This window comes from Centroberyx gerrardi, chromosome 8, assembly GCF_048128805.1.
Source record: "Centroberyx gerrardi isolate f3 chromosome 8, fCenGer3.hap1.cur.20231027, whole genome shotgun sequence".
Lineage (NCBI taxonomy): Eukaryota > Metazoa > Chordata > Actinopteri > Beryciformes > Berycidae > Centroberyx > Centroberyx gerrardi.
In genome coordinates this window covers 32,754,605-32,779,362 of record NC_136004.1, presented here as the reverse complement: position 1 = coordinate 32,779,362, position 24,758 = coordinate 32,754,605, and the positions used below count along the sequence as shown (strand labels likewise).

Sequence of the window (24,758 nt, the reverse complement as noted above, 5' to 3'; positions counted from 1 at the left end):
AACTGAAAAACAACATCAAGTCAATCATTATTAGAATAGATATGAGGAATAAAGAACAGTAAACTAAACCAAATTTCACAAACAGGTCCCGCACCAGATTTGTGATTAAGATTAGAATCAGGATGAGGTTTATTTTACTGTTAAAGGAGAATACCGCTGTCATTAGAATTATCGGCCATTTACTTTTTACTTTTTACTACATTTAAACAGTCATTTTGCAGTGCATGCTGTATGTAATTAGAACTAGAACATGATCACACTGCAAGACTCGTCTGGCCTCCCTCCCTGATAATTATAAGGCGCGTTCGTCCAATCTGATTGGCCGCTCGGTGTCTCCTCCTCCTGTATGGGTCGCTGTGGGCCGACAGTGAACACAACATGGAGCAGACGAGCTGAGGAGGTTCAGATGTTCATTCATGTTATAAAGACACCAGATGAACTGAAACATCCACAACATGAGTTTCACTACGACTTCTTCTTCTGTTACTTCCATGTTAACAAAGCACCACGCTGCCATCTAGTGTTTCGGTGCTCTTCGCTCAGAATAAATGCTCTCACCGCCGGAGACGCCTACAGCAGCGTAGCTGTGGCAACACTTTGATGCAGATCCGTAAATCAGCCTTAAGGGGGCGCCACAACGTTTAGTTGTCTGTACGCCACACACACTATATCTTGGACACTGTAGAATTAGATTCCAGTGGTGGCGGCGTAGGATTGTTTCCGACTCGTGTGATCCATACATTTCCAATAACTCCAAAGCGTTGTAAAGTCCAAAAGTCAAAATTTATTGAAAAAAGATAGATGTAATCTCTTCCGTAATTCACAACATGTTTTTACCTAACGAAATATTCTTCTTCAACTCGTATTTGAATGGCTGCTGCTCTTCCCCTTTCCCTGGAATAGGAACAGGTTGGGTCGGGGTTAAAGGTTAGGCACCTAGAGTTTGTTTGTTTATTTGATAATCAAAAATAACACACAGCCATCAGTCATGCATTCATTAAAATCACAGAGGATAACACATAAAGTTTCCAAAAGTTATTTCCAATCCGGTCCTCTTTTTGAAAGACAAGAAGGCCGAGAAAACATGTCACTGTCTGGCTAAGAGTCGCAGTTCATACCATAAGAAAACAAATAATTATATAAAAACAGACATATAAAATGAACTTGCTAATTACAATTTTCAAGACAAACGTCAGCTAAAAAAGTCGGGGAACGCAGTCGGTGAACTGTTGGGACGTGCGGTAGCTGAACTGTATTTGAGTGTCGTCCTGTGTGTGTCCCTGCAGCGAGTACAGCATGGTGGAGGATGAGGAGGACCTTCCTCACCACGACGAGCGTCTGTGGCGTCTGGGCAGCATCAACCGCGGCCAGGCCGAGTCGCTGCTGCGCGGCAAGAGAGACGGGACCTTCCTGGTCCGGGACAGCAGCAAGCCGGGCTGCTACGCCTGCTCTGTGGTGTAAGAACCTGTCTGTCTGTCTGTCTGTCTGTCTGTCTGTCTGTCTGTCTCTCTCTCTCTGTCTCTGTCTGTCTGTCTCTCTCTGTCTCTCTCTCTCTCTGTCTGTCTCTCTCTCTCTCTGTCTCTCTCTCTCTGTCTGTCTCTCTCTGTCTCTCTCTCTCTCTGTCTGTCTCTCTCTCTCTCTCTCTCTCTCTCTCTCCCTCTCTGTCTCTCTCTCTCTCTCTCTGTCTGTCTCTCTGTGTTGGTATGTTGCATTCAGGTCATGTGGGAAAGATGGTAGATGTGAACTTCCTACTCGAAAATACTGTTCAGCTTTCAGACGGGAAATACTTCCTGAATTCTGATGTCATCATCAAGGAAAATAGCTGCAGGGAATGATAGATTAATTTCCAATACGTCAAACAAAATGAACGTTAGATGTTTTTTGTCACATTTTGTGAACTTGACTTTTAATATGCCACGGAAGGACACAGCTTTTTGGTTTGTGCTCGACATTGTGGTGTTTTTCATGGGAAGTTTTCCATGATCTTACTGAGGGTGTAAGGTTGGGGTGGAGTCGTGTTCTTGTGTTTTCATTTACTGTTAAAAAGTCAGTCATGGCGTTTTGACTGCTTCAAACAAGTCCGAACACTTTGTCTCATGTCTTCTTCTAACTCTCTCTCTCCCTCTCTCTCCCTCTCTCTCTCTCCCTCTCTCTCTCTCCCTCTCTCTCTCTCTCTCCCTCCAGTGTGGACGGAGAGGTGAAGCACTGCGTCATCAACAAGACTCACACCGGCTACGGTTTCGCCGAACCCTACAACCTGTACGGCTCTCTGAAGGAGCTGGTGCTCCACTACCAGCACACATCGCTGGTCCAGCACAACGACTCGCTCAACGTCACGCTGGCCTTCCCCGTCTACAGCCAGCAGAGGCGGTGACCCGGGACGCCGCGTCCGCCCCCCCCCCCCCGCTCGATTCGTCCCGCTTTACTCTCATCGTAGACCGGCGCCGGACCGGGTTAACACACTTTTACTCTCAGCAGATGCGGTGGTCGGTCCAACGTGTTCCGCTTCACGCCACTTTACAGGGACCAAAAAAAAACAACAACTCATCCCACTTTACTCTGATCATAGACCACCAGCACCAAATCAGGATAACATGCATACATGGTGGTCAAGCCAACACATCCCACTTGACTCCCTACGTAGAACAACCACCCACTCGTCCCACTTTACCATCAAAAAACAAAACTATACCAGGATAACACACTTTACTCTGAGCAGATACGATTACCAGGCCAACACGTCCCACTTTACTCCCACTTACAAGGGAAAAAAACAGCCTCTCATCCCACTTTACTCTCATCATAGACCACCAGCTCCAGATCAGGATAACATGCATACATGGTCAAGCCAACACATCCCACTTGACTCCCACGTAGAAAACCACCCACTCGGTTGAAAATCCGGAGGCAGCAGACATCAACAAGCGGTCAGCAAACAAAGCTCACCAGTTTTGGGGTTCATCAGTGAGGCCGTGATTCCCACCTAGAGGTGTCGACCACCTTCAGGTGTGGATCCGGTAGCGGTCCTTGCAACACTGCTGCTGCAGAGAGGATACAACCCTGTACAATGGAGGAGACTGTTGAAGGAGAAGTGTGACCCCCAACAAACTTCTGCGGTGTCTCTTTTGACAAGAACCACCAGATCCGGGCCTGCCGCTTCCCGGACCGTCTGATCAAGTGCAAGAAGAATCATCCCCGACTGGCCAGTGGACTGAAAACCTGTCCATTTAACGCTCGCCACCTGATACCCAAGCATGAGCTGATACACCGTACTTCCACCTGTGTACAAACCCCAACACCAGTGAAGACTGGGATCAAGAAGCCGATGATGCGTCTGCTCCTTTGGTGTGGGGCGAGTCTACATCCTTGAATCAAAAACCGGAGGCAAACTCCACCAACAGCCTCAATCTAGTTTTCGAGCACCCAATACTCTCCCATGGTCAATTTGTAGGCCTTGATTTTTTTTTTTGGTGGAGAAGTCTCATGTAGGTCGGCTGCATGCATGTGTGGATATTTGTTTTAAATATTTGTTCTGAAGAAGCACAAGCTTGACGAATCTTATCTGAGCTCAAGTTTTAATTGAAAATGTTTGACCAACACCTTAATTTATCTAACAATGCACCCAGGTTTTCCCATATTTAGCACATCTAGATGGCAAAAAGCTCACTTTTGTCTCCTTGCATTGATTTGACGAATACTTTGCAGACTTAAATGCAAGAGTATATTGACATTTTTTGGCAGGTGGCACCTCATTATTTCTGTATTGTTGTATCCCCTTATGTCAGATACTAATAACGGTTATTGGCTTTTACTGTTAAAAGAACAACCCCAGACCATGATAAAATACTGTACTCTCAGTAGATCTGGTGGATAGGCCGACATGTCCCACTTAACTCCCTGCAGAGATGGAGGGCTGAAACTAGCATGCCCCACTTGACTCTCCATAGCGATGCAGGGTAAAACACCCATGTCCCACTTTACCTTTCATCATAGATTTCCAGTGTCAGATCCGGATAACACAGTTTGCTCTTGGCATAACTGGTGGTCAAGTCAACACGTCCCGCTTGACTCCCACTTAGAAAAACCACCCATTTGTCCCACTTTACCGTCAAAGAACAACACCAGATCAGGATAACACAGTTTACTCTCCGCAGATACGGTGGTCAAGTCAACACGTCCCGCTTGACAAACAGAGGTCAGAGGTCAGAAGTCTGGAGCTGGTAGGGATTCAGTGTCTTGCTCAAGGACACTTCAGCAGGGTTGGGGGTTTGAACCTGGTTTCAACACCCTGCCACCCCATCACTTCTTACTGCTTTAACAGAACCAGTTTACCAACACACACACACACACACACACACACACAATCCAACAGCAGCCAGTAACCGGTCACAAAGCTGAGGATCCGCTCTTCTGAACTGAACTGAATCCAGCTGTTGTCTGACTGAGAGAGACCAGCCTACCTCTTCCATTTAATTGCTGGGAGTAACGAGTCTTCACCCGGTCCGTCCCAGTTTACACCCAGCTGGGACAGCGGCCGCATGGGACATCCCACTTCACCACAGGACCACCCAACTCCACGGGCTTAAAACCCACGTGTCCGGACATTCAGAACTAAGACTATGATGATGATGATGATGATGATGACGATGTCAAAGATGAAAAGATAGATGATGATGATGTCAAATGCGAAATGATGGACAATCGATCGAGAGAGAGACTTTTCTTGCTCTGCTAACACTGTGAGTGACTCTGAACGAGGTCTAAATGAGGGCAAAGCGTCTGACCGACACTTCAAATCGAGGAGGAAAAAAAAAAAAAGTGCAACCCAGAACCATCAAAAGACCCTCGCCCTCCATCAGCGGCGTTCGTTTTAAGTTTTTCAGCCTCCTGTTTCTTCAAATCGGCTTCCTGTTTTTATTTGGACTTTTGAGCCGAGAGCAGGCGGTGTTTCCTTCAGGTGTTTGCCGAGCGGATCAATAAGTATTCTTTCATTTCAATAAACTGTCTGTCGGCGCAACATGAATCTACCTGTGCTGGATCAAAACTGTGCGTCTCCAAAAAGTCAGGAGTGAGGAAAAACCTGACCTTGTGTACACATCGGCACCGATTAATTTCTGGAATTATACAAAGGATTTTTAAAGAGTTTCATGGATCCAAAGTTAAAAACCTTTCGCTCAACCCATAAAACGGACGTGTTGACGGTCAGTTGGTGTAAAAATCTGAAAATGATCCAACTTGGAATCATGAGGTTTTTAGGTCTTTAAGGATTTTTTTTTTCTGTTTGTGCATTAAGAATAATGAATTGTTATAAGAAACCAGGTACAGGACATGGAACCGGCTGCAAGGTTTTGAATGAGTCCCTGGAAAAGTCTTCACATTTGGAACTTGTTTTTTTTTCCAGGCCTTGATCAGTTATGGAAACGGATATTTCTTGAAAAGGTTTTGACTGAAGTGTTGACTGTAACATCAGGCTTGTCTGCTGGGAGATCCTTTGGAAGGAATAATACATTTCCTTATTACACAAGTCCCAGGTTTTCATTATAGCTAGCCAACACAAGACTTGGGAGATTAAAAATTACCCAGTGAACAAAAAACAAAAACCTGTAATGTTGGAATAAAGACGGTGACAAGTCTTGGAAAAGTCATGGAATTTATTCACCATAATAGTCGAGGAACTCTGATTATTGAAGCGATCGGTCTGAATTTCAAGGCCGTTGATGCTAAAATCTTTGTAAACTTTCATTCATCTTCCAGACACTTTTTTTTTATTGTTTTGGTTTTCTGCAAATGTTCCATCAAATCACCTGCCATCTAAAGACGAAAGGTCGAAATTATTCATCCACAAACATTTCCTTCACCATTTCTAGAGTGTATAGTAAACCATGGTTGACCAGTCTGCAGTGTGTGTGTGTGTGTGTGTGTGTGTGTGTGTGTGAGTGTCAGTCAAAGTGTTAAAGTCATTCCTATTGATCAGTTTTTAGACATTTCTTGGTTGGTAGAAAAGCTGTTGTGTTTGGATTGATTCTTGATGATCGACTTCTTCATTTTTGTCTCTGTATGAGGAGTTTCGTTGCAAAATGAGATCTCGTCCTTTTTGGAGGAAAAAAAAAATCTCTGAACTCTAGTGAATTTATTTCTGGCATGAACATAAAGCACATTATGGGTTATGATTTAAAGTTATGGCATCTAGAGAGTTTGGAGGGTGGAGTCTTCTGTGTTTTCGAAATATTGTCGGATGAATTTCAGGTGGCATTTTGATTTTATTCCTAAAATTTTCTATATCGTGTTTTGGAATGAAATCCTCTATCGGTTTGATTTTGAGGCTTCAGCGGCCCGTAGATGATTGACTTTATCTTCAAATAGGAATAGATCGATTTTGAAATCATCACCTGAAGATCATTAAATATCTCTAAAATCTAGAGGATTATGTCTGCAAGTGTTTTGATTTTTTTCTCCAACCAAGGATTTAAGCTGCTCTCCATTCTTTTAAAAAATACCATCATTTGTTTCAGTTTTGTGCTAGCAGTCTTCTTATGAGGCGGTGTCAGCGTTTTTTTGTAGATGGTAGAGAGCTCATTTTGGAACAAATCTTTTGCTAGATATCAGGCCACTCGCTCTGGGACAGTTTCTCAGGCACGAACAGAACCGAAGCCAAAACTAAAAAAGGTTTTTCAAAAGAGATAATAGAAGGTGAAGAAGGAGACTGTCCCTTTGTGAGCCCGCATCACGTTTTGTTTCTGATGAAAATAATGTCATGCCTTTGTGTGATTTTTTTTTTTTTTGTTTTGTTGTGACGATGTTATGAGACAGGAGCACGCATGAACCAAACCCATTCCTCCACACACTAAAAGGAGTGTGTTGGTGAACCATTGCTGAGTGTGTATGTGTGTGTTCAAGTTTTGTGTTTTTCTCTTTAAAAAAAATCTCAGTTTTCATTCCGTAGACGCTGTATTTTCTGTATCAGAAATCCAGTTAGTTGATGTTTTTTTTCTTCTTCTTTACTTCTCTTTGCTTCTCATTCACGCTGTAACGCCAGTATCAAGGACAATAAAGCGCCAGGTTCTTGAAACTCTTGGTTGTGTGTCAGACTGGTTTTTGTTTGCTCTGTATTGGCTCTGTTGTCTGGCTGTGGTTTGGGAAATAATGATAAGAATAAACTTAATTTATAGAGCACTTTTTCAAATCTAGTTAGAAAGTGCTTCACAGAACAGACGACAAAACGATAAAAACAACCAAACCAAAAATCAGGAATGATAAAGTAAACATGAAAGAGTTATCCCAGAGTTCCTAACTGATACTGACATCCTATTGGTTTACACTTTTGATTGATCCCTCCCTGTATTATGTCCCGCCCCGACATCCAACTGGAAATATATCATATTACAGAAGCCAAGATGCTCTCAAAATGCTGTTTTATTGACTTTAAAGATTCCTGTGGGTAATATGTTCACCCTCAGCATCATCAGTGTATCTCCACACTCTCAAAATCATCATAGCTCAAAATCATAACTGTGTGCCAGAGTCAGAAATGTTTTCACCCGGCGGCTCGGGGTAACAATTCCAGTGAAAGTGAAAATAATACAAAAAAAAAAATGCAACAAAAAAATACCCCCAATAGTTAGGAGTACGCTTTTTTACATTTCATCATGTTCACATTTTTTAAATTTAGTTGTCATGTTTTCATATGTGAATGCGACTACTGGTGCCTTCACATGGGCTCGTGTTTACTGTGTTCACGAGCAGAGTCCAACTGAACGCCCCCCCCCCCCCCCCCCCCCTCTTGTGGTATTCACGACTTCGGAAGTGGAAATTTTCTGAAAGCTCCGAGTTCACGAGTTGTGACGTGTTTGTTGACGTTTTCAGAAATGGCGGAGGCCGTGGAAGTTCATTCGGTGGATGGTAAGTTAATATATTGTAATTTTAGTTTTAGTTTTTAGTTTTTCTTAGTAATTTTATAATATGTCTGAGGAAAATGTTGATATTCCCAGCGGCCTCATCTTTTCCCTCTGTCATTATGCCTTTGCATTTCCTGCATTACGTTACCCGCTCGCTAGCTAGCTAAACTGTTAGCCTTGGTGGCTTCTAGACGCAAAGTTGCAGCGTTGCCTAGCAGCGGTGCTCTCACGACTTCACCACTTGAACGCCTTGAAAGCATATCATGTACACGACTTCCCATGTCGTAACCACGAGCTCACGAGTTCCATTTGAAGGCAGCATCATAGAGATATAACATGGGCAGCATCATACAGATATAACATGGGCAGCATCATACAGATATAACATGGGCAGCATCACAGAGATATAACATGGGCAGCATCATACAGATATAACATGGGCAGCATCATACAGATATAACATGGGCAGCATCATACAGATATAACATGGGCAGCATCACAGAGATATAACATGGGCAGCATCATACAGATATAACATGGGCAGCATCATACAGATATAACATGGGCAGCATCATACAGATATAACATGGGCAGCATCATAGAGATATAGCATGGGCAGCATACTCTCCCATGGCGATTCTTTGCAGTGCATTCTGGGAGAGAAAAATGGAGCGGTTTTTGGTCAGAAAACATGCGCAGCCTGAAACAGTTGAAAATGTTGGAACACGCAGCCAGCAGAAGAAAATGTCATCGAATACAAAGCACTGCAGCAACAAAAAATACAACCAACATGGTAAAAAAAAACCTCAACAGGAGGGTGAAGACGGACCGGTTGGGGACAGAGAGTCTTCTGGAAGTTCCTGCTGCCAGTTTCCAGCAGTGGGAAACAAGTTCAAACTAATCTTAGTGCTACAAATTGAGTGTTTATTTGCCAATATGCAGTGCAAATGTATTATTTCATAGTTCAATAAAATTAGCCCCCAAAAAGGATCAAAGTGCCCCTAAAGGTCAGATCAAGAGAAAAAAATGAAAAACATTAATGAGAAGTTAATTGGTTATTCTTTTCCATTTTTTTTCTTTCTCTGTCAAATGCTCTTCCATGCTCCGTCAAAATCGTCTCTCTTTGGGTAACGTAACAGAAAGGTCAAAAATGAACGAGCCATTAAGAAAATTTCTCCCATGATAATTTCCTTTCATGGAAAACAGCGTCTACACCGAGGACAAACTGCCAGGGAAACATATTTTTAGGGAATATAAATTTTGTTAATGTTGACATGTCTTGACTTTATTGATCATGTCAGGATCCAGATGTCCAATTAAAACAATCATTTCTTCATATCTCCTCATCGATGAATTACTAAATTAGCCATAACAATTTAGTAAATCTTCATTTGATTATCTCAACTGCACTGCTACGAAAGTTTTGTTACTGTTGCAAGAATATATAAACATATATAAAGTAGGTTTCTGCAGTGAGCTTGCAAATGAGGTCCTATTCCTCTGAAAAAAGTTCTTTGTACACAAATAACAGTTGAAATAATGTTTTTATTTGCAAGAATAATCATGAAGGATTCTTAAAATGATTAGTACAATTTCAGTGAAGTTCATGTTATGATCACAAATCTAAAGATGATTACAGTTAAATGTGAATTAAAAAAATGTCTGACATATTTGCATTAAAATAGAACCAGGAATTCACTTCTCAGAAAGCAAAAATCTTTGACTCCCCCATTTTTTCATATCAGTTGTTCTGAATAAGAGCATCAGCTAAATGCCTAAAATATAAATGTAATCACATAACAGGCATTTAAATCAGTATGAAAGACGTTTATTTTGCATTCCACTTATTTGCCCTCCTGCAAATACATTCAACTATGCTAACTGACCTTTAAATTCAGTTTTCATCATATACCAAAAAAGTCCTAGTTGATTAACATTTTGACAACCTAATAACCTAAAAACCTAATAATTAATCAATTTCCTTTTTTTATAATTACTGTAAGATTTCCATTTAAAGGACAGTCACTACTAATGTGAGCCTCATACCACTCTTACCACAATAGGAGTCAATTCCTCAAACTGTCGAGCACTATCAAATTCACTTACAAAATATTTATTGCAAACTCGTCAATTGATCCGAATCCTTGTATTTAACAATGTCTTCAAGATTTGAAAACCATGGAAATTTGCTCTTTGTGAGTGCAAGAGTAGAATAAGCTTCAGTTGATTGTTAAAGACGAATTAAACACCAAACCCAAACCTGTATACAGCCTGGCATCTAAAGGTAAAAATCATGCTACAGAAATTGCCATCTGCTATTGGCTGATCTTTGGTGTCAAGTGAGGCGGGGGCTTTACATGGATTTGGGTTTTAGTTACTCTTAAGTTTAATTTATGAGGGCGTAGGACTGGCTGTGGTCTGGAGGTTGGGCGTGCTGCCTGGGCTGAAATCCAGGCACCGCGCTAGAAAACAAGTTCCTACTGCTAGCACTATTTGTCCACACTATTAAAACATGATAATACAGTAAAATAACAATAACAACAACTAACAACAAACTAATAATAAAGATCAATAACTATAAAATATTACTGTACTCATAGAAAGATTTAAAGAAGAATTTCAACCATAATACATCTGAACTCTACATGGCATCAGCCCTCATGGCAACTAATTCTTCATCAACATTTGCTTCTATTTGTTTCTTTGATTTTCGGTGACGCACCCTTCTAATTATTTGTCTACACATCAGTAACATGAAAATACCGTGGAAGAGAACGAGACTGACGCAGACGACCCAAATGATGACTGATGACCAGAATAGTGCTCTCTGTCTTAATTGACACTCGTCCAGCAGCCTGTCCACTGACACCTCCACCTCTCTGAAAACCAGCATCAGATGACCACACTCGTCTTCATCACTGACCCAGCCTTGCAGCGTAATCTTAGAAGTTGTTTGATTTGGTCCATGAAAAGTCAGGAGAACTCTGTCAGACAAAAGCTGGCAGTCGAACACAGGCGAAGATCCAGGGCCCAAGTACAAAACGTCAGTGGCGTTGTCCTTTGCACAGTTGTCAATGGTGACTGAGCCCTGGTGGAAAGCCAACATGTAGATGTCATTCCCGTCACCCCCAATCAGGTAATCTCCACCGGTGGACACCAGAATGTCGTTGCCATCCGAGCCTTTGAGGAGGGCAGCTTCGTAACCCGACACCAAGATGTCAGAGTAGATGGTGCCGATCACAGTCTCCACATCCTTCAACACGTCCCCCTCAGCATCAGCCTGGCGGCATTCTCCACTCAGCAGGTTGACGTAAACCCCCTCACCCTTGTCGTGATCGCCCTGGTACACAACGGTGTCTCTGCCTGGACCTCCATCCACTAGGTCAGCCCCTGGTCCGGGAATGAAGACGTCCCGGCCGGAGTTTCCCATCATGGTGTCATTTCCGTCCTCTCCGTGAAGAGTGTCGTCTCCCAGGCCGCCAATCAGAATGTCATTTCCGGTCCCTCCTATCAAGGTGTCACTTCCTTCACCTCCCTCCAAGGCATCATCCTTCCAACCTCCAATCAGCGCGTTGTCCTGATCATTACCGAGGATGTGATTGGACTGCGAGGGACAACCTTGCACTGTGTGTACCTTTGATAGATTTCTCTGAGAGTTAAGATCCAAGCGGCAGTCAACCTGTGTTTGTGTGTTTGTCAGAGTCACTTTGAAAGCTTCCATCTGAAGGAGAGGGCCGGGTCTAGTTGTGTTTAGAAATTTGAAATTAAAATGTACTCCATCAGAGCTCTGAAACATTAGGTGCTGATATTTAGGACCATAATTGTAGTTGAGCAGACTGAATGTAAAGTTGTCTCCTTTTGTAGTGATTGTCACACCCAGATGTTCCTTGTCCTCATCCAGTGTGATTTGGCCACCACTAAGGAAATCCATATCAACCAACACAGTATCTACGTTTTGATCTTCTGCAAAATTATCAATCATCATGTCATTTCCATACCCATGTTTGACAATATAAGTATCTTTCCCTTCACCCCCAACCATCAGTGCACCTCCAGTGTAAGGATCCAGCAAATTCCCTTTGCTGTTTCCAACCATGATGTCAAAACCAGAAGATCCATACATTTCTATCACTGAGTCAGTGTGATTCATCATCATCACCAGGCCCTGGAGGCCACAGAAGACTCTCTCTGACTTTCTGCTTCTATATCTGAAACACTTGTCAAATATGAGAAAATTGTCCTCTTCTTCTTTTTTTGCTGATTTTTTTTCTTCTGAATCAAATGACCATGTCTGCTGTTGTATTTGGAGCAAATCAAGCGGTCTAGGTTCCTGGTTTCTATAATCAACAGTTACAGGCAGCTTTAAAGAGCCGCCACAGCCGCTGATGTTGGACCTTAGTTCAAATGTTATTCCATCACTGGTCTGGATCTGCAGGTGCTGATTCCCCCTTGAATAAAACCAGTCCTGTAAAACAACATCTTTTGTGCCGTTTACCGATAGTATGACATGCCGTCCTTCACAAGAACATGTTATGTACTGATATTGTTCTTTCAGGAAGAGGACATCTGTGGCCAGATCCGGTGATTGGTTGTTGATGGTTTTTACTCCTTGGCCTGGTGTGACAACGTACCAGTCCCCTCCTCCCCTTCCCTGAAGAAAATCACTTCCTCCTCCTGGAACTATTGTGTTGCGTTCCTTATTCCCTTGGATGACATCATTCAACTTGGATCCTCGAACCTCTGTCACGCTGTGGAAGGCCTCGTCCTTCTCAAGGTCCACCAACAGAGCAGATGGGGAGTTTCTGTAGTCAATGCTGTGACTTCTTATGCACTTGGCGAATGGGTCAGTTTGCATGCAGTCAGCCTTGTTATCCGAGATCGCGAAAGTGACCAGATCCTTTGTGATGACAAGCAAGTGTCTGTCTGCCTCTGATCGGAACCAGTTCACTAAAGTCACTTCACATTCATCAACTGTACCATCATAAAAAGGCTTCAGAATGAGATTATCATTTTCCACCCTGACTTTAAAAGTGTGGAGATTTGCTTCTATGATGGCCAGATCTGTTTCATTGTCTCTGGAGTAATTTTCAATCAACAGTAAAGATTTTTTTCTGTCTTTCACCATATATATGTCCTCTCCTTCTCCACCAATCAATCGATCTCGACCTCCCCCTCCATCCATCAAATTCCTCTCTCCATTTCCTATTAGCGTGTCATCATACGGAGACCCAAAAATGTTTGTAACGGTACGTAGGAGTGGCTGTGATGCGTCCACTGTCCCACCATGGTTGTTAGACATTTTGTTAATTCCTCTGGCCACTAGCTGGACAGAGGAAATCACCATGGAGGAAATCTCAAACAAGACTCCATCTCCTGACATCATGTTCATGTGGCGATATACTTCCCCTAAAAACCAGTTTTGTATTGTTACAGTATGGCTGTCCTCGTACCTTAATACAACATCATTTCCCGATTTAGACACAGAAATCTGACTGTAATCAACACTAAAATGAAGTGTATCTGGTGATTTGGCAGGATCATAGTTGTTGATGATGGTTTTCCCTCCTTTGTCAGGAATAATGTAGTTGTCTTTGCCACCAGAGCCCTCTACATAGCTTGTTTGGGGACCAAGAAAGAATATGTCATCGCCTGGTTCACCATAAAGCTGGTAATAGTAACTTAACATGATTTCAATCACATGTTTGTCCTCTGCTTTCTGAACAGCAAAAAAACGATTTGATTCTCTATTGCCCTTGTATGTCCCGTATCTTGAATATGATACGGCTTCATAACCTGAAACCACTGTCACAGAGCCAGCTGGTATGAACATGAGAACTTTTTTCTGTAGTGTCTTGTATTCTAACTGACGTGACTCTCCTAGGCCAAGAATAATATCCTTACTCCCTTGTGTATCAATATTCCAACATCTTTTTCCAAAACTCTCATCGCTAGATACAAAGTAATCCATGCAGAATTCAGACTGACCCTGGTCTGCAAGGCAAAAGCTTATACCCCCTCCATTCCAAGAAGAGTCACCACCACTAAAATCAATGGTGCTCGTTCCATGCTGTTCCTTTATAGTAAAATACTTGTGATAGTCTGATATCTGTGCAACAAGTCTATGTCCCTCTTCAATTTCCTCATAATGCCAATCGTAAAAAAAGCTTGCCACATGAATTGCAAAGTGCAAAAGGCCTTTCCCAAAGCCAACAAAAAAAGCCTGTATTTTATCCAAAACTCCTGCATCCTTTGGGAGGCTCTGAAGTTCATTCTGGATACCCATATAGATATCATCAATAGCCATTCGGACTACAGATAGAGCCACGGTTATAGGCGCTATAAATGGTGCCAGTTCAGGTTGAACCATTTCAATAACATCCAATTCAACCATTCCAAAATCTAAGACTGCATCAATAACTCCCAACGTGTCACCTCTTTCCAAGTCTTGTTCAGTGTTGTATATTCCAAATCCAATCCCCACTATTGGTATAACTTTCATACTGGCCTTCATTGCAGGGCTTTCCATGACTGATGCTACAGCTTTGGCGACCCTGGTCTCTGAAGACAAAGCTTGTTTTGCAACAAAAGACATTGTCATACCTGTTACTCCATGTACTGTCTGCAAAGATGCCATGACACCATCCTTAATGTCTCCCTGTTCAAAAGCACGAACAGCTCCTTTCATCCCTAGCATGAGGCCCAGTGCCCCAACAGCAGTCCCAGCACGCTCTACATGCTTATTGACTTGATGGGAGGAGAGTGAACCCTGCATCTCCAGGTCATGAACTGCTGCCTCAATGCTCTTCAACATCTTTTCATTGTACTGTTGGGCCTCGGGAGCTAAGTCGACCCTAAACTCAGCAGGTTCGGCATTAACGTCCTCAGATATCAGTTGACATATGAATTGTCCATTCTCCATCCTGGCACTGCCCTCCTTGAGGTGTAGTCCTGCCAAATTATCACCATATTTTGCCTTCAGTTGACTGTGGATTTCTTCAGCAAATGATGCTGATGCTCTGGAGTAATATGATGCCAGTTTGAAGGAGTTTTCAGATTCTGAGGCAGAATTTAAGTCTTGCAACGTTACATCGCCATCATCCGAGCCTCCTAAAGTGCCAGATGTTGGTGTCTGTTCACTTTTTCCGGACGATGTTGGCTGTTGTTGAATGTTGTTTTTAAAATTATCATGATCACTTTCAAAATAACTTTGTTCAAGTGAATTTGATTCAAATACCTGGAATTGTACTGCAATGTCAGAAATGCGAGAAGGTTCCTTGTTACCAACAGCTTCTGACCATGATGAGAACATTTTGGCTTCTGCTCTTATCAGCTTTTCAAGGTCTTTCATTAAATCTTTGTAATTTCTCTTATTTCTAGGGTTCCTATTTTTTAATTTGCTAGAGCCTTCGGGTGTGGATGAGCCACTAAACCCACGCCTGCTTGGGTCAATCCAAGTGTTCCCTTTTGCCATTGGGTGGTCGTCGAAAAAAAAATTTAATCCTTTCTCTCTAATATTATTGTCTGTGCTTTGGACCATATCCAGGGCCATAAGGACCAGAGGAAATGTCCGGAAATTTCTGGCAGACTCAGATATAATTGATGCTGTGAAGTATGTGTTGTACCATGCCTCGGTAGACAGAGATGGGCGAGTTGTGTGTTCACCTAGAAAAGTATCTTTCACATATTGAACATAACTCTCTTTGGCCTTCTCTACATTATTAGTGAGAATGTTTTTTTGTATGTCGCTGTATTTATGTTTGTCTATTTGTTCAGTAATACAATCTTTAACTTCACTAATTTTATCCTCACTTTGTATTTGATTGTTGTCAAGCTTTTTTCCAACTGGATACACATACAAATTTTGGGGATCAACCACATATATCCAGTCATTTACCATCAAGTATGTGGGCTCATCTTCTCCAGTTTTTGCATAGTGACGAATAACATTCAAAACATCTTTCCCTGATGTAATCTCATAACATTTAGAAAGAACATCTCTTAGTTGATGGTCATCTACTATCCAGTTTATGTTACCACTTTGTTCTTTTTCTCCAATTACATATTTTTTTCCAATTTGTGGTACATTGTTGGTATCAATTCTCCGGGGGTGGGGACGGTCTGAGTGAAAGATTCCCCAGGTCAGTGCCTCAAGTTCATGACAGGCATTTTTTATATCAGAAGCTCCATTTTGATTAAATGTTTTAAAAACATCAGAATCAATAAATGTCCGTGGATCATTTGGCCAGTTTTTTCTGTACTCCAGATAACGATCTTTTGGAATTTGATTAACTAGAAAGTTTCTTTCATTGGTAAAAATGGGTTCTCCTTTATTGCCTGGCTGATTTCTAATGACTACATCTCCATTCCTATCCAGGGTTGCCACCACTTTCTTACTGTCATCTTTATGTCTCCACTCCAGTCCAGTTGGGGTTATTTCTTGGGTGATTTTCTCCCCTGTGTGCCTGACCTGGAGCACAGTGTCCCTCACGTGCAGCTCTGTCTTGATATGGGAAGTCTCATGGATCTCTCTCAACAGGGTTTCGATGAATTCTTTATCTGATCCAACCTCACAGGCCACCACACTTGTCGTTTTGATTTGGTCGCCGACTCTGAAGGTTCGTCCAATGATTTCAGCCACATCTTTGGCATTGTACCCTGCCAGTCTCACCTTTCCTGTGTCGTCTCTCGTCCCGTGGCCTACGAGTACCAGTCGGCTGTCCTCTGACAGAGGCACCGAGTCACCATGAATCAGTTTGGGTTTTTGATGCTCATCAAGAACGTAGACAGAACTGACAGCAGGGTGCTTCTCATAAAGATAAGCTGCGGCTTTTCTAATAACAGGATCATCTTCCATTATGAGGATCTGCTGGTTGTCATACTGTGTGGTGTGATCAACTGGTCTCTTCGGCATACGGTACCTAGAAACCAAATCGGTTTGATTAATTTGATTCATGACTTGGTAAACCTGTTGATCGTCTTGGCTAGTCTCCAAGACCGCTTTAATGCCATGGAGCATAAAAGCCTGAATGAAGTCATGTTGAAAGGCTGTGGTCGTGTTGCCATCCAGGGAGAAAACCGGTGCTGCTTCCAGCGATGGTTTTAAGATTAGCTCTGCTAGTGATGAGCCGGAGTAACCATAAACAGTTTGTCCGTCTTCTGAAACACTTCCAAATATCTTCACCACTGTGTAGCTGTCTGCTTCTGGTAGACATGAGTCATTGTGTAGACAGGCTTTACTGACTATCATTGAATAATGAGGATCCATGTTGTAGTCCTGTCGGACTCTGTCATGCGTCGACTTTTCTTCATCAGTCATGACCAGAAGTTTTCTGCTGTAGCTGTGCGAAATCTCTGAAGCAGTTAGCAGCCAGTCTTGTATCTTTTGTTCATCAATGTGTGCCAAGAAGTTATCAAATTCCTGAAACAAAAATATATATGTCTAAGTAAATACATCACACTATCAGGTTATCGCAAGATAGCATCTGACAAAAAATTACAGTGGAAAAAAAATCTATCTGTACAGTTTCTCTGCTTTTGATTGTTTTTTGAGAGGGGGGGTATCTACATATCAACAAACAGCAAATAATTTATCTCAGAAATAAGATATTTTCTGCAGAAAAGCAACACAATCTTAGAAGTATTTGAATAAGATCTTAAATTAATTATACCACCTGTAAATCCTCCTGATGATCCCACATACGCTCACCGAGCACTTTATTAGGAACACCTGTACACCTGCTTATTCATGCAATTATCCATTCAGCCAATCATGTGGCAGCAGTGCAATGCATAAGATCATGCAGATACAGGTCAGCAGCTTCAGTTCATGTTCACATCAAGCATCAGAATGGGGAAAAAATGTGATCTCAGTGACTTTGACCGCGGCGTGGCTTTTGGTGCCAGACGGGATGGTTTGAGTATTTCTGAACTTGCTGATCTCCTGGGATTTTCACGCACAACAGTCTCTAGAGTTCACACAGAATGGTGCGAAAAACAAAAAACACCCAGTGAGCGGCAGTTCTGCGGACGGAAACGCCTTGTTGATGAGAGAGGTCAGAGGAGAACGACCAGACTGGTTGGAGCTGACAGAAAGGCTTCAGTAACTCAGATAACCTCTTTACTACTGTGGTGAGCAGAAAAGCATCCCAGAATGCAACACGTCGAAACCTGGAGGCAGATGTCACTTTGGCAGCCGGTTGACACCGAGCTGAAAGCTGATACCTACCCAGTATTAGTAAGGTGTTCCTAATAAAGTACTCGGTGAGTGTAGTTGCCTTCAACATTGCCTTACATTACAAAGTCCAGTTTTAATAAAAAAATATTACATTTTAAATGTTAAAAACTATGGAACTATAATTTGTTTGGGGCCATGTGCAATTACATTTTTGTTGTGTGTCAGGGGGTTTATCTATTTCCACATATAGCCATCAAATCATTTTAATATATCAGCTAGTTCAAAAGATAATCAGTGAATGAATTTGGGTTCAGGTCTCGTTGATTTCAACTCTTCCAAACTCATTGCTGCTTCTAGTTTTTATGTAAAATCCACCTACCTGCTCCTTTTGAATGACACAAGTTGTGAAGTTATCACACTCTTTAAAGCCATCCAGCAAACTCATTGGTTTTTGATCAGTGTCGACCCTAAAAGAGAATTATGGTTAATATGTTGATAGCATTGATTCATTATTACACTTAATTCAATAAAACCTGTTAAAGACCTCATGAAATGGTAATCTGACTTTAGTTCATGTCTATCTCATCTAAGAAGAAGAAAGTTGAACAAAGATGTTGGGAGGCCACATGGTGTTTGTGCCTTTTAGCCAAATGCTAAACGCAGCAACTGATTGCACTGAAAACTATTGCGTTGCCATGATGTAGCCAAGCATAATTTCACAAATCTTACTAGTAAGTTGTTAACTGATATTCCTCACAGGTTCCTTCATATTTTACACTCTAATGACGGGGTGACTGATGCCAGTTCAGGAAGCATCGCCATCATAGTTTTGTACGTTTTTAAGCTAGCCTTAAATATAGTCTCTCGACCTGTGAAGTGATGATTCAGTGCCTCCGGCTTTGCAGATTCCTTGGTGCTTAAAGTTTAAATAAAGTGAAAAATGACTTTTGATGTTTTTTTCTGTCATATTTCATTGCTGCAAATTACTTCTCCATTAAATGCTGTGTTATCAGTTGCTGTCCTTGAGCACGCAACCTCCAGCTGTTCAACTCACATAACTGCCATCCGTATTTTCTTGTTAGCAAAAGAAAAAGTCGTGAACTGTGGTCTTTAAGTCTACCATGTAAATGACCATTCAAAAATATCCATTCTCTCCCTTTAAATTCTTCGGTAAACACAGATTCTGTAAACCTGCACATGACTAAATGCTTTCTTACCTACTGATGGATCTCCCAACTCTGGCCCCACGTATGGATGTGCTCCTAGATGAAATACATTCCTCATTACCTTTTTAATGCACATTTCTTCTACATCTAGAAAATGTCTACCTTAAAGCCCCAATCCATGAATGCTGTACATCACCTCAATAACTGCTCCACCTCTCTCCGTTTTTGTTTTGTATACATTGAGGTGCGGCTTTCGCAGCAGTCAAAAGGAGGGGTGAGGAGTGAGGGCCTGTGAGCCGAGGAGCCTTGGAAACCCAAACAGCTTGTGCATGCCTGTTACTTTTGGCTAACAAGGGCTGCCGACCACTGTAGTTACTTCACTTAGCATCAACTAACGTTTCTGTCTTTGATTATAAATTAATTATGGTACCTTCTGCTGTTAGACTCTACTTGGAGATGAGTAGAGTGGGAGGGGAGGGGAGGGGCGTCTTCAGAGCAAACAGTGAACCAAAACAATGATCGCTGATTGGGGCTTTAAAGGCTCATTCGGTAGTCCAAATGCAAACTTAAGGATAGCCTCACCATTAACACTTAAAGTATGCTAGATTTTAAGAAAATTCTGGAAGGGAGCTTTATCAAGGTAACACTGGTGTAATTTGTTTTTTTCCTGTTGCAATCGATGTCCATGGAAGTCTGTTCTGCTGCAGGTTTGCCAGCCACAAAAGCATCCAGCAAAGTCTCAGAAAGTGAATTTTGAAAGGCAGGAATTTCATCACCTGGCCGAGTAATTGCTGAGTCACTGGTATTGATCCTATCAACCTACCCCCGCAGATATATTATGGTTATTTTGTGCTATGGAGCAGTCCAAACCAATTATTGCCCATTTAAGAGTTGGGAAGGAGACATTTACTAACATACCGGAAGTCTGAAGGACTCCTGATGCTTTGATGAGACATGTGTTCAGGCAGTCCTCTGAGGCGGTGCAACGCAGCGATATCAGGGCTCAACTCCTCCCACTCATCATCTTGCAGCTCTGCACATTTGAGAAACATTTTACATTTACCAATCCACAGGATGTGATGTAACTGTTACTTGTGTTCTGAGTTCCTAGATAGAAACCTGAAGGTGAGAGTGATATGTCATCAGGGTTATCAAGTGGACTCCTCATCACTGATGCTTGGTTGAATTAAGTCCATGACACCTACAGAAGGATCAGCAGGAAGTTCTGCATCCCAGAACCCACCCACCCATACGGTACTACTACTCAACGCTGAAAAGACCTATTCTCACCAGCACTATACTTACACTAGACCAGGTATAGGCAACTATATGCCATGGTGGGCCAATAGTCTGCAGGTTTTACAAACCAGACACTACAGCAGATGATTTCAACTCCTTCACCCACAGAGACAGAGCTAATCACTGCTCTTACAATTAAAGCTGCACGAGGCAAGGTTTTAATCCACGTGTCTTATCAACCTAAACTACAAAATGATCTGTTGACTAACTGAAGTGATTAATTTTGTGGTTAATTCCAACTGGTCCTTTCTATCAGCCAGAGCATTTGGCTGCTCTGTTCAGCTGCTTCAGAAACCATTGTGGCCTTTTAAAAACTCTGACCACCAATCCCTAATTCCCTGTGGATTTCTACCTACATCCAGTAGTAGCTGTACACAGCCAGAGAGGAAGGCTGTAATGCGGCACCATGACAACCTCCATGGTTGTTTTGGTTCTCAAAAGGAAGCATACCACAGATGTGACTGTTAAGTTGGCCATTTGGCTCTCTCTCCATTGTTGTGGTGGATCAGATATGTTTCAGATTTAGGACCATATATGAATGTGGTCCAAATCACATATGAAAAGATCAGATCCTTTTTTCCCCTGTTCACACTGCACTAAATCATCATCTGTGTCACATAAGTGGGAGAAAAAATCAGAATTGGGATGCTTTTAGCTGCAGTGTGAACGTAGCCCATGAGGTCCAGATGGGAATTGAAAAAAATGCATGCAGCTTTTCACTCATCACACTGATTAGAAAACATCGGATCTGTGTCTGTCTCAGTGGCAAATGCTGAAGGCTCTGGATATTGTTGGGCTGTCATGGTTGACACGTCTCTTCAGTGTTGTGTGGATTTCGGGAACAGTGTCTTAGGAGGAGCCAGTAGAGGTGGTTCGGGCACCTGGTAAGGATGCCTGGGTGCCTCCCTTTATAGGTGAACTGGGCAGGACCGACTGGGAGGAGACCCTGGGGCAGACCCAAGACACCCTGGAGGCACATCATCTCCCAGCTGGGCTGGGAGTGCCTGGGGATCCCCAGAAGGTGCTGGAGGGAGTTGCTGAGGAAAAGGACATCCAAGCTGCTCTTGTTACCCTGCTGCCACCACAACCCTGACCCGAATAAGTGGCTAGAAAATGGATGGATGGATGGAGATATGTGTCACATGAGGGAAAAAATAACAGAGCTGGAGCTCTGTCAGCTGCAGTATGAACAGACTCTAGGTCAGGTCTGCAGTCAGGCTGGTGCTGATCATCTCTGGCAGGACTGTTAGTTTCTGGCCTGATCCTGATCCTCCCCTAGATGCCCTCAACTGCTCCTGCTGAACATTTAAACACTTGGTTATGCTGCCAAATGTATCAGCCTTGGGAAAGACTAAAACCTGGCCAGGAGATAATAGTTTAAACGGCACTCTGCTGCCACCAGCCAGCTATCGCCCTAAACAAATGTCTATATAGGGCCGAAGCAGAAGTCTAGGCCAAAGTCTTCCCATTGTTGACTAGCAGCTAAGTGACTGAGGTGATTTTCCATTGACTGAATGGTGTTGAGATTTACCTCGGCTCACTATGTAGCATAAGCTTTTAGACGATTTTCACGTTTGTTATTTTTATGGCGTAGAAACTTCAGAAAATACTTTCTTAATAACAATGGAAAAATACAACATAGAATGTACCAACTGTTGACAGCAGCTGATCCTCCAGCAGACAGCAGACTGTCTCATGGCAGGTTTTCACCTGTTCAGATGCAGTTTGGGACTTCACTAAAGTCTGAGTTCAGCCTCATGACAGGAACTGCCAATAGTTTTTTCACTGTAGCCTGTGAAGCTGTAGCTAGCTAGCCAGCTAGCGTAGCTTGTTCCCTTTGCAGGAGATGGAACATTCCAACTAGCTAAATGCCTGCTGGGTAGTGTAGTTTGGTAACTAATTTTGTTGTTCATGTAAATAATACTGAATGGATTTTTGTGAAATTAAGCCAAGCAAGATGTATTGATGCTTACTTCAACATATTTCAAAATCAAAGCCATATTCCTTTAAGATTGGTTATATGAAGTAACTTACCATACGCTGACAGAGGGTAAACTCAACCAATGGGTTGACAGAAATGATGACTCCGTATTGCCTATGCCACTGAATTGAGCAGATAAACTGAGTCTTCAGTTCATTTGGGGTGTTGATTTTTGTTTTCTTTTAAAGACACAGGATGTGAAAATGTATCTTACCGAACTGTTCAGTCAGGCTGAGGAGGCTGAAGAGGATCAGGACCCTCAGGGCCCCCCGGGTCTCACTCTGTCCTGCCATCTGCTGCCAAATATTAGAAATACAGTAAAACCAAATGTTGTGGTCAATAATAGAGGCTTTTTCAATGAAAGAAAGAATGAATCAATAAAGCAATGTAATAATATTATCAACAATAATATAATATAATATATGTCTTAATAATGCCCTAAACTGATACATACTTGTATACTACAACAACAAGCTAATAATAGTAGTATAATATTTAAAAAAATGTTGTTCTACCTTTATTATTATTAGTATCATTATTATTGTTACTATTATTATTATTACTACTAAGTAATGCGTGTGACCCTCCAACATGTGTGCCCTGCACACAGAGTAGTATGTAATGGTCAAGTAAAAATAAGTAAGGATTAATTAATATTCAGAACATAAAGACAACTGCTGAGCCATAAGGAAGATGATGCAGGATGTTTGAACATGAACAGGCCGGAGCAACTGGAGCCGTGTGATTAGTGTAATTAACAGAACTAACATGTAACTGCTGGTATGTTCCCAAGTTATTTCTTTTGCATACTGCATGATTCATTAGCATTATAATTACCTGTGGCTCCCACAGAGATAATGAATACATAAACTGTGGCATAATGATAAATTATGCTATCACTATTGTTCTTGATTAATTAATTAGTGCTTAATCACTATCAGCATAGTAATAGTGGCTTAGAAGTAGTGAGTTGCTAACTGATATATCGATTAGTGGTTAATGAATGATAATTAATAATTAAACATTAACTAAACTTAACTAAAACATTAACCTGTAATGTAAAATGTTACCAAATCTAGTCCCTCATTGCTTCAACTATAGCTGAATGAAACATTATTTCAGCTCCTAGAGTAGTTACAAATGTATCCTCATCATTACTTTTCCTGTCATAGTAACTTCATTTGTCATTGAAAACTGTTTTAAGACATTTTTTATCATGTATCACTGACAAAACAGAACTACAGTAAACCTAGAATATGTTAAACAATACAACACAATACAAATACCACACAGCTACAGTACAATAAATTAATACGTCGTAAATTTAAGTACATTAATACCACTGTAAATACCACTGTACTCACTAGTGAGTACCATACACTATAAGCAACTATAGGAATAGGAATATTATAGGATTGTTATAGTAATACCATAGGAGATAAAAACAAAAAATACCATTATGGGTAACAATTTGAATACAAATACACTAAAACCAGCATTGTAGTTTTAGTGCTCTTATTCTACTCACCTATTTGTTTAAGAAGTCATTGTGAAAGTGAAAGCTTTCACTTCACAAAGCTGGAATGTGGTGTGTGTGTGTGTGTGTGGGTGTGGGTGTGGGGTCTCCTTCCTCTTCAGTATCACAGACATCCTGTTTGTCCTGTAAACTTTTATTCAGCCATCTGACCCAGTGGGGTTGGGCTCTCATGTCTGGTTTAGACTCAGTGACGTTGCAGTAGTGGAGGAGTTGCTTGTTTCATTCCATTAATTTTGGAAAAAAAAAAGTAGACCAGACACAGACAAGAATCTACATACCTTAGACTGGTCATGACATGATGGAGGCTCCTCCTGACCACCGGAAAACAGATTGCAACTAGACTGGCACTCAGTAGAGCTCAGACCTCCACCAATGCTGTGCAATTGTCAAGATATGCCAGTTCCATGTGACAGATTTTCACCAAAAGTTAACAATTTCTTCCATGCCACATCACCAACTTGTTTCACATTTTCATGACTGGAGGTGAATGGGACATGAGATCTGCCTGTTCACATTCTACACACTTAAAAGCATTTTAGCCGATTATCTCAACACCACATGACCAATCAACTCTCTATCTGTTCAGTTTCCATTAGTGCTGCCCTTCTACCACTGGACCAAGTTTTGATAAAATCAGCAGGTTGGTTCTGTCTAAGCAGAACCTGCTGATGTTGTTTGATTGGTCCAATAATGGAGGGTTTGCCTC

At 41.8% G+C, this 24,758-nt stretch overlaps 2 protein-coding genes across 3 annotated transcripts in view; both read left to right on the top strand.

Annotated features, from left to right (window-relative positions):
- Positions 1-2,409, top strand: part of LOC139930098 (phosphatidylinositol 3-kinase regulatory subunit alpha-like) — a 26,551-nt gene extending 24,142 nt beyond the window's left edge. The window contains exons 14-15 of the mRNA XM_078285397.1: positions 1,287-1,457; positions 2,185-2,409. Of these exons, the coding sequence (XP_078141523.1) occupies positions 1,287-1,457; positions 2,185-2,374 (361 nt within the window). The 3' untranslated portion in view covers positions 2,375-2,409. The remainder of the gene's footprint in view (positions 1-1,286; positions 1,458-2,184) is intronic.
- The window catches only part of LOC139927247 (ras-related protein Rab-14-like), a 243,161-nt gene that overhangs the window by 152,437 nt on the left and 65,966 nt on the right, over positions 1-24,758 (top strand). The gene's annotated exons all lie outside the window — the stretch shown is intronic.